Source organism: Belonocnema kinseyi, chromosome 10 (genome assembly GCF_010883055.1).
Source record: "Belonocnema kinseyi isolate 2016_QV_RU_SX_M_011 chromosome 10, B_treatae_v1, whole genome shotgun sequence".
NCBI classification, from domain to species: Eukaryota; Metazoa; Arthropoda; class Insecta; order Hymenoptera; family Cynipidae; genus Belonocnema; species Belonocnema kinseyi.
The window spans coordinates 65,500,734-65,512,060 of record NC_046666.1 but is presented as its reverse complement, the minus strand read 5'-3'; the positions used below and the strand labels follow the sequence as shown (position 1 = coordinate 65,512,060).

General features: G+C 32.4%; 1 protein-coding gene across 1 annotated transcript; it reads right to left on the bottom strand.

The window, feature by feature from the left end:
• Positions 1 to 1,148: 1,148 nt before the first annotated feature.
• Positions 1,149 to 8,043, bottom strand: LOC117182328 (heat shock 70 kDa protein cognate 4). Its single transcript, XM_033375487.1, has 4 exons — positions 7,908 to 8,043; positions 7,530 to 7,748; positions 3,506 to 4,623; positions 1,149 to 2,024 (listed from the first exon to the last, which is right to left on the bottom strand). The coding sequence occupies exons 2-4, from the start codon at positions 7,738 to 7,740 to the stop codon at positions 1,383 to 1,385; spliced, it is 1,971 nt and encodes a 656-aa protein (XP_033231378.1). The 5' UTR covers positions 7,741 to 7,748; positions 7,908 to 8,043; the 3' UTR covers positions 1,149 to 1,382.
• Positions 8,044 to 11,327: the final 3,284 nt, after the last annotated feature.

Genomic DNA, 11,327 nt, shown 5'->3' with positions numbered 1-11,327 from the left:
TAAAAAAATATATTTCAACAATCAATTCCAACGGCATCAGCTGGTAACGTTGTACACGAAAATACGAAACCTGGCGGCCACTAGACGAGGCTCTAGAGAGTTTGAATTTTCGTGTACAACGTTACCGGCTGATGCCGTTGGAATTGATTGTTTAAATATATTTTTTACCTCTTTTATTATTAAGCTTTGTACTTAAACGTAGTTTTCTTTCGACTCTTGCATATCTCAAAGTTTGAGATCGATATTTTATGTATAAAAAAAGTTCGAACGTTCAAAAAATGTTGAGGTTCAGAAAAAAGATGAAATAATTTTCAGTGAAGTTCCTACCAAAGTGCTGTACCTAAACGTACTTTATTGTACTCTAATACATTTCCCAAAGTTTCAGCTTGATACTTTATTTACAAAAAAAGTTGTTAAGTTAAAAAAAAACATTCAGTGAACTGAAAAACTGTGGTCGGTAATATAGGTATTTAGCTGTGTCACATGCCCTTAAACTAGAAAAGGAACATCCTAAAAGGAGCAACCACAATCTAACTGAGAAAAGCCCTATTCAATGGCGCGGTGCATTTCCAAAAACAAAAATATGAAGAAACTTATTAAAATTATACCAAAAATGAATTTTAACCTGCCTCTAAATCAAACTGGACATCAGTTCTGTGAAAACAATTATTTTAGGCCCATAAAACCTATTTCCGAAATTTGGTACTTCCGCCCATATGAAATGCGACCTTTTTTTTATTAGGACAGCCAACGAAATTTAATTTTAATTAGTCCCTTATTTTTTCCCTGCCCAATAATATTCCAAGACCAGAAACTGATTTTCACATATGAAAATTTGTATTATCCTGGACAGTTACTTAGAAATGCCACTTACGAATTCTCTCCGAAAAAGTAACATTCCGTAGCATACAGCCATCCTATTTTCTACCCACTAACAAACGCACGTAAATGGAACATTTGAGTGCTCAACTTTAAATATAAAACATACAAATGAAAACGCTCAGTATCTAATTGTTTTTAAAAAATCGCTCAAAAGGTAAGAATTCAAAATTGAATCTTTCTATATTTTGCACGTATAACCGCCTCGTTAAAATTTATAAACTACGCCTTATAATATACTCTGGACAGGGTAAGAAAAGGAGTTTTTAATTCAAGAAATACTGTGTATTGTATTTTTAATAATGGAAAATACTAGAAAAATGAGAATGGTCTCGTACGAGCATAAAAATCGATCATATCCTGAAAAATAAACGCGAAATAAATACAGCCAGGTCGAAGAACTGAAGTTAGTACGTCACGAATTAATTCATCTATTTTTTTATTATTTCTTTCTCATAAGAGAAGAATTTCTGGCAGTGCAAAAGAAGTTATCGACGAGTTGTTTAATCGACTTCCTCGATGGTGGGCCCGGATGCGCCACCGGCTCCTGGGGCAGCGCCACCAGCTCCGGGAGCTGCTCCACCAGGTGCTCCTGGGAAGCCTCCGGGCATTCCACCAGGCATACCGCCTCCTTGGTAAAGTTTGGTGACGATCGGGTTGCAGATGCCTTCGAGTTCTTTCTGCTTGTGCTCAAATTCTTCCTTATCTGCGAGTTGGTTGGCGTCGAGCCACTTGATAATGTCGTTGCATTTATCGAGGACGACCTGCTTGTCACTCGCGCTGAGCTTGTCCTTTAATTTCTCATCTTCGACGGTGCTCTTCATGTTGAAGCAGTACGACTCGAGGCCATTCTTGGCAGAGATGGTTTCCTTCTGCTTCTCATCTTCGCTTCTGAATTTCTCGGCTTCGTTCACCATCCTTTCAATGTCCTCCTTGCTCAGACGACCCTTGTCGTTGGTGATGGTGATCTTGTTCTCCTTACCAGTTGACTTGTCCACGGCAGAGACGTTCAGGATACCGTTGGCGTCAATGTCAAAGGTGACTTCGATTTGCGGAACTCCTCGTGGTGCGGGTGGGATTCCACTAAGCTCGAACTTTCCAAGAAGGTTGTTGTCCTTGGTCATCGCACGCTCTCCTTCATAGACCTGAGGAAAACAGAAAAATATTTAATTTAAGTTCATTAAAAGTTATTAACATAATTTATACAGGGAGCAGCAGAAATGGATCTTAAAAATTTCCTTACTTACAGCCCTGATAAGTTTTACCATTTGCAAACCTCAGACTCACTTCCGCGAACAAAAATAGTGTTGTCACAAAATTGAAAGAATTTATAAAATCGACAGAAATTGTTATTAATTTTTCTAAATATTGACCGAGGCTTCTAAGCAGACGAGAAAAAAATAATTCAGGTTGAAATTGTTTATTGAATGGTAGTTATTTAGAAGTAGATTTTTTTCCTTTCTCTTTAGAGAAAAGTTACAATTCTTATCCAAATGATGAAGGCCTCATTTTATTTTTCGAAGAATTCTCTAAATTTCGATTTGGGTTGATTTCAATTAAAAAAATTAATTTAGAAATCGTACAGTTTTTGTTATAAACAATCACAGTTCAAATTTTAATTAACACTGCCCTAATCTAATTCTAGAGAATCCTTCAAAAAATAAAATAAGGCCTTGATAATTAGGATTAAGTAAGAATTGTAAGCATTCTCTAAAGAGAATGTAAAAACCAGAACTGTTAAAAAAAATTTTGTTAACCTGAATTTTTTGTAAAGTACACTTAAAACTTCCGCCAATATTTAGAAAAATGAATAATAGATCTATTTTTTCGAATTTATAAAACATTTTAAATATTGGTGACTTCTGAGATTGATTGTATATAAAGCAAAAATTGTTAACCTTATACTATAGAAGTAATCAAACAAAATTTAATATTTATTTAAAATGTCATTATGCAGTTAATTATATTATAACCCAATAAGAAATGCTTTACTATTTTTTATTAAAATTGCAGTAGTTACCAATTTTATGATTTTATTAAACGAAGATACTGCTTCGTAGAAATGTTTTCTTTCCTTGAGTAACAAATTTGTTTAGGTTGAAAATTGAACTATTTTATTTATAACTCAGTAGTTAAATCTCTTTTCATTAAAAATTGATTTTTTTCAAAAACATTAAATTTTCGATGAAAATCAATCTGTGTGGTATGAAAATTCAAATCCTTGGTTGAAAATTAGTTAGTTTCCATTATTTACAGAAATATAAACTATTTTGTTAAATTTCGTGTTTTCTGGTAGAAAATTGATCAGCGTTGAGAATTTAGTTTTGGTAGAAAAATTGACCTTCTTGAAAATTCGTTTTTGTTCCTGTTAGTCATTTTTGCTAAAACTGAAATAACTTTGTTTAAAATTGAACTGTTTTAGAGAAAAATCACCTTGCTAGCTTGAAAATTCAACAATTTGGTACAAAGTTAAACTGAGTTTTACATTTTTTTTGTTTGAAAGACTTAAAATAATTCATTCTCTGTTATGGAAAAACAGAAGTTTTTAGTTAGGGAAGTATAATAAACAATTTAGCGACTTTCATCCAGCAAACTGTTTCTAAATTATTTTTTTCTAAATATTTACCTGAATCAACACGCCAGGTTGGTTATCGGCGTAAGTGGTGAAGGTCTGGGTCTGTTTGGTAGGAATGGTGGTGTTTCTCTTGATGAGAGCAGTCATGACACCTCCAGCGGTTTCGATACCGAGAGAAAGAGGAGTGACATCAAGAAGCAAAAGGTCTTGGACCTCTTCGGACTTGTCTCCATGAAGAATGGCCGCTTGGACGGCAGCTCCGTAAGCTACAGCCTCATCGGGGTTGATGGACTTGTTGAGCTCCTTTCCGTTGAAGAAGTCCTGAAGGAGCTTCTGGATCTTGGGGATACGGGTGGAGCCACCGACGAGAACGATGTCGTGGATCTGGGCCTTGTCCATCTTGGCATCCCGGAGGGATTTCTCCACTGGTTCGAGGGTTCCTCTGAAGAGGTCAGCGCACAGTTCTTCGAAACGAGCTCTGGTGATGGAAGTGTAGAAGTCGACTCCCTCGTAGAGAGAATCGATTTCGATGCTCGCTTGGGTGGAGGAAGAGAGAGTTCTCTTCGCGCGCTCGCAGGCGGTTCTCAACCGACGAAGAGCTCGCTTGTTGCTGGTAAGTTCTTTCTTGTACTTGCGCTTGAACTCCTGGACAAAGTGGTTGACCATGCGGTTGTCAAAGTCCTCTCCTCCAAGATGGGTGTCTCCGGCTGTTGACTTGACCTCAAAGATACCATCTTCGATGGTCAAGATGGAGACGTCGAAGGTGCCGCCGCCCAGATCGAAGATGAGAACATTGCGTTCACCGACTGCCTTCTTGTCAAGACCGTACGCGATGGCAGCGGCAGTGGGTTCGTTGATGATTCGCAAAACGTTCAGGGCGGAGATGGTTCCAGCATCCTTGGTTGCCTGACGCTGCGAGTCGTTGAAATAGGCGGGAACAGTGATCACAGCGTTGGTGACGGTCTTGCCGAGGTAAGCTTCAGCAGTTTCCTTCATCTTCACTAGGACCATCGAACTCACTTCTTCAGGGAAGAAGGTCTTCGTCTCTCCCTTGTACTGAACTTGTATCTTAGGTTTACCACCGTCACTAATGACTTCGAAAGGCCAATGTTTCATATCAGCCTGGACGGTAGCGTCCTCGAAACGACGACCAATCAGTCTCTTAGCATCTGTTGGGAAAAACAGAAACGAATTTGTAAGTAAATGCTGTACAGAGATTAAAATCATTTAGGCTTTAAAAAAGCATTATAAATTTGAAAATGGTAAAAATTGAAATAAAATTACACCAAAATTTAAATTAAATATGTAGTTCGAATTTTTTTAGCTTCGAAAATGTTAAAACCTTTATAACTATAAACTTTGTAACTTCTAAGGTACCCAAATTTCATTTTAAAAAGTGCAAATAATAATGAATTAATCTACGAACAATATCATAAATAAGGTTTAAAGTTTCCTAGCGAATGATATAGATATTCATGTAGCAATCAAATTGTGAGTCTGCGGAAAATATGTACTAAAAGCTTATGCAAAATATCAGCTCAAAAGAGTAAATACTTCGACATGGAATCTGTTTATTGTTAAAAGACTTCTTTCCATTTACTGTACTTTGAAGAAAATGTTTAAAAGCAATGAAGGTCTAGAAGTTTAATCCCAAAAACTAAATGCCAGTAATACAGTGAACGAGCCAACTAACACAAATTTGCTAGGTTTTAGCATTTGTGAATAAGAACGACGCATGAGAAGAACATTTTCAGGCCACATTATAATTTGCATATAATTTCCATATCATTGATTTACTTTTATGGTAAAAAGATGAACTGTTAAAAAAAAATTAGAAATAATTACGTTTTGAGTTAAAAAAATGTATGTAACAAAAATATAATTAATTTTCTACTAATGATATTAAATATTCAATTTTAATTTTACAAATGAAATAATTTTTCAACAAAGTAGATGCATTAAAAAAAAATAACAAGAGTATCACTTTCAACAATCTGGTTGTAATTTTGTACTAAAGGAAGATGAACAATTACTTCCCTAATTCCTAATCTAAAATTTGAAAGAGAACTTTTAAAATGTCACAAATTCTTAGTTGGAAAAGGGATTCTTTTAAATTCATTTGTTCCAAATCCAAATCATATTTCTTTAAAAGAATTCTCGTTCATTGCCGGTTTACGTTTGGTTTCCCAAATAAACAAATTAAACCACCTAAGCCTGACCAAACAAATTGCAGATCTGTTTAAGATCTTTTATTTATAATTAAATGTTCCCCGCAGATTCATATCTTGTACGTAACCTTCAAAAAATATCAATTCGCCAACTTTCAAAAGTGCAGTTTCTTGAGATTACGAATTCGCTGTTTAGCAGCATACTGGCCTTCATACCAGACATAAAAGCTACACTAATATCCAGTTGACTTCCATTCTGAAATGATGTCAACCAAAATCCCTTTTTCATGCTTTACTGGCTATCTATTTTTCAAATATAAATTAAAAGAGAAAGACAGTTGTTTTCGTATAGAAAATAAGTCCTGATTTAGAGTGTAACAAAAAAGTACTGTTATATCATTTTATACATATATATAATAGAAAATAAAGTGAGACTAACACTTGATATCACGACAATTAGGAGTTACCCTTATCCCATAAAGTTTCAGAGAAAAATATTTATTATTGTTAAGTGATAGAAACACATAAGAAACTTTTATGTCTTGCATGTCAAAGTGCAGTTATTAATTACTAGCACATTTTCCTTAAGGACATGTGATACTTAGTTTCCCCGGCTTTTTTCCACAAAAATGAAAATTTTTAAAAACAGAATTCGGAGATGCTATAAAATATCATAACCAACGTCCCCGGAGACTTTTTTTTAGGAAAAAAATTTATTTTACTTAATAAAAAATTGTATGCGTATGCATTATTTTGAGGTTACGTCGTTTTTCTTCTCTGCCTTTCCGATAATCTGGAAATTATTTATGAAATAAACTTTTTTGATTGCCTGCAAACAAGGTTAGTTCCGGGAGATTAGTTACTATGTTTATTTGTAAGTCCAAAGTTTTCGGCCAAAAATATTGTGTAGTTCGCTCGGATGAATTGTAACACACATAACCTCGAAATATACATGCACGCTGTTAGCAATATCAAAAATTTTGTTATTAAAAAAAAACCACAAAAAAAAAGTATATGGGGACGTCCTTTAGCATGTTCGCTATCATTTTCCAGATTTGAAGGCAAAATATTTATTATTCTAGAAAAAAGCCGGGGGAACCTGAAACTGGTAAAATCGACAATTTTCTAAGTGTCACATGCCTTTAACCCATTAAAAGTGATAAAAAACTGCATAGATCATAGGAATTAAGAAAATGCGACACTTGAAACACGCGGTCAATACTACCGATTTTATTTTTAGTTTCTTGCGATTTTTATTCTCAATTGTTCTCTAAAATATTCTGGATTCATAAAATGTGTCTACTAATCAAATTCATTTACTGTGCGCTTAAATGTTCTTGACACTTTTTTATTACGGGAAAAACATTTAGGAAACGAAATATCAAATTTGCACGTGGTTAATGCATCACATAACCTTCATTTTAATTTGAATTTTCTATTTTTCCTAATAATTTAATAAATCTTGTCTAAAAATACAAAGAAATTGACGAAAATCCGAACTGTTGTCTACAAATGCATAAATATTACAGAATCCATAAGCTCATCGAATAATAATAACCTGCAATATTCCACAGCTGCAAAAATAGCATGCAACTAGGAAAAATGTAAGTTTTCAGTTTCCGGAAGAATAAGAGGCGGACCATTGAAAATCAATTTCTTGTAAAAAGAAATAATTTATCGTTGAACCGATAAGACTATAAATTATGCTATTAATTATAAAATGATGAGTCACGCGATCGAATTTACGAATGGAAGCCAACCGCCATTTTTTCCTTCATTGAAGTACAGTGTGCCAAGTTCAATGGCGGCGACCACGAGGCACGAGGTCGAACAGAGAAACTGTTAAAATTGCCGCGGAGAAAAGAAAAATATAAGAAATAAAAAGATAGGAAAAATGAAATAATTACCAAAGATGGTGTTGTTGGGGTTCATCGCCACCTGGTTTTTGGCCGCATCTCCAATGAGACGCTCTGTGTCTGTGAAGGCAACATAACTAGGCGTGGTACGATTTCCTTGGTCGTTGGCGATGATTTCGACCTTTCCGTGTTGGAAAACTCCGACACAGGAGTAGGTCGTGCCAAGATCAATACCAACTGCGGGTGCTTTAGTAGCAGCCATTTCTCTACCTACAAAAGAAAGTCACGTTAAAGCCTCTAAAATTACACTTTTCCCCGAAATCCTAGAAGAAACTCCAGAATATTTAAGGAAATATTACTTATTTTTTGTCGGAATAATTTAAAATGGTGTAAAATTGAGTAGAATGAAAAATTAGATACGAGACGCACCTTTTTTGCTTTTTTAAATAGAAGAGATACAAACGAAGATGTTTATCCTACAACGATTCGCAACGTGAGTGACGAACGCGCAGCTCGGCCCCCTATATATAATTTTTTGAAACTGGAAGATGATTGGACGCGCAAAAGACCGCTGAAATCAAAAGAGAAATTGATTTGATCAATTTTTTTTTCGTGAAAAATATTTTTGAAATTTACAATAAAATTATTGTATTTTTGATGATAAATGATTTTTGGAGTGCCGAGTTTTTCATGTGAGAGTAAGAAATGTGTTTTACTGGAGTTTATGCGTGCGCACATGTCGTAAGGGATCAAGCGGGCGGAAGGAGAAAATGGGAGAAAATCGTCGGTGCTATTCTGGAATAGTCTAGAATATTTTGGAATCACAATACAATTTTGTTTACAGTCTTATTGTAGGTATGCATTGGTAATTTATTTATCAGACTAATATGAATTATAGAGGAAGATCTTTCAGGGAAACGAAACAACCATTTATGGCCTTGTTATTTAAATGTGAAATTGACACATAAATACATGTACATGCGCCTTTCTTGGCTATAGAGATGTCTTTATTCAGTCATTTTTTCCAAGTATATTTTCTTCCTGGAAAAAATCGCTCAAAATTTGAGAAAAGGAACGTTTTTTTACCAATTTTGTACATTCTATTTGTGTCATCCCCTCTTATTTTATCACTTATCTTCTTTATTCAAATTTTTTGAATTAAAAATTAAACTGAATGAAATAAAATTTGAAAAAGATTAAAAATTTAAGCGAAAAATTTTTGGATCTTCAAATTCATAGTCCTTCTAATCTTTAATTTTGAGATTAAATCCTTTAATTCGATTTTTAAAAACCTTCAAAAATACAAAAATAAATTTTGTCGCGTTCTCAAACGGACTTTTTAATTTTCAAGCGCGTAACAAAAATGTATTATTTTATACATTTGAAGTTTTCACTTTGATTATTAAAGGTTGAAAGGTCAATCATTAATGGCATGAATTGCTACATGGTGCTGCACATAAATATATTTGTGTACTTTGCGTGGAAAAGTATGAGGAAAATCAAGTGGGAGGCCAATATATGTCAGAACTACATGCAATGACAGCCTTTCGATGTGAATCATTTTGACACGTTGCATCTGACGTCTAACGAACTTTCCGCAGTGAATGAAATTAGTTTTACAAAAAAAAAAGAGAATTGGAATCCAATTATGACGATTTTTTATTTCTTGCAAATTGTTCATTTTAAAATAAAATAGAACTGAACAATTATTTAAAAAATTAACTTTTAAATAAAACTTATCTTGTTCTTTATGTTGATGATAAATAAAATATTCTCCTTTTTTGTTTATTACTAATAGAGAGAATAATAAAAAAATAAGTGAATGAAAGAAAGTAATAAATCGTATTCTATTATTATTTTTCAAATAATGAAATATACATTAAGCATAATGATTTTGAAAATTTCACATGAAAGAAGTTTCGTTTTGTATAGATCGAAGTTAATCATTTTTCGGCAGATATTATTTATAATAATTATTTGCAAAAAAAACTTTCAGACAACTGTAAATAAAAATATTTCTCATGATGACTTTTTGTAAGAACTTAATGAAATCTTTTTTAGAATTTTGTGAATTTATTGAGGACGGCAGTTTATCATCGAAAAGAGAAACAGTTTTGCTGTTAAAAATACTACGTGTCCTTAGAGATTGCACTTCAAGTCGAGGTTCTTTACTCAGAAAAATCTCATTGACGTTCAACGTACTTCGGTTTCTATATATGCGTTCGAAAGAAATCAGAATCGTTGTGAGGCGGGCATTTACAAGGATTTCTTGAAGGATAATAATTATACACATTAAAAAATTGATATTAATAATATTTAAATTACTTCAAAATAAATAATTTTCAAAATTTTTTAAATGCAGGATCAAACTTTAGAATCTCTAGGTTTCAAATATGTCATATTTATTCCATGCTAAAATTGATTTAGGAATGTAAGAAGTTTTTAAAAAATTACAAATATTTTAAAACTTTGAAAGAAATATTTTGTTGAAAATTCCTCTTCTTGTTTTGATAATTTATCCCTGCTTGATAAAAAATTGATATTTTTTAGTTTAAAATACAAGTTTTTTAGTTGAAAATAAATCTGTTTGGGTTGAAAATTCAAGTATTTTGTTGAAAATTCGTCTGCTTTGAATTAATCTAATTCTTTTTTATTTAAAATTAAAACCTTTTTTTAGTTAAGAAGTATTAACTATACAAAACTATTGCTGGTGTAGTTGATATTTCTCAACTAAAAAAGATTTTAATTTTTAATGAAAAAGAATAAGATTATTTCAAAGCAGACGAATTTTCAACCCAGACAGATTTATTTTCAACCAATTTCTTTTTGCAAATGTAACTATTTTATTCAAAATCCATGTGTTTTATTGCAAACTATTCTTGATTTAAAATGAAAATATATTTGTTGGTTGACATTTTAATTTTACATATCTGAAATCTTCAAACATTTATTTTTTTATTATCTTAAGAGTCTTTTGAAACTTATATTTACATAACCTTTTAATGAAATAAATCAAGTTAAATAATAAATAGTTAATCGAAAATTTTATTTTCTATTCAAAATGATTTTCCCCACCAAATCGAGTAACTACATCCGCGTTTATAGTGCGCGATCAATGATAGTAAGATTAAAAAATGTAATATAACCAAAGTTTAAGAAAAATATAAGAATGTTTTATATGATCTGTAAAAAGTAGACAAATAATCGTTTATTATAAAGTAATATATAGTCAGTTCAAGTTTCTATTTGGCACATTAAAAACAAAATAAAATCACAGTTGGAAAATATATTGTAATTTAAATTTTAAGACATTGCGTGTGTAGACAAAATTAAAATTTTCGTTCAGTTTTATACTTTTCTAATAAAGGTGTTATCGTGCATGACATGTAAATTACACAGTTGTAACGATTTGACCTTGATTTTTTATCTGCACTCTTTGCGCAGTGAAACTTTAAAAATCGATAACGCTTTTACAATCCAAATATGAAGGAATAAAAATTTCAATTTTGAGCCAGAATAATCTCAAAAAATAATTTTTAAAAAAGTGGGACATATCAATATATGTCCCGCGATCAACCTATGCATCTGTATTGGAATGCATGTACTGGAATTTAAACAATTAAGCCTGGGAATAAGAAGTCGAAATTTTAAATTTGAACCATTTTTAACCTAAAATAGTATACATAAAATAATTGCAATATCAATTTTTTTAATTTGAGCAATTTTAAGTTTAAAGACATCTAAATAAAATAATTACAACATCAATCAACTATTGTGTAAAAATAAACAATCTTTGAATTTCCCGTCAGACATCAGCGCCACTTTTTTCACTTTTCACCGTGTCACTTC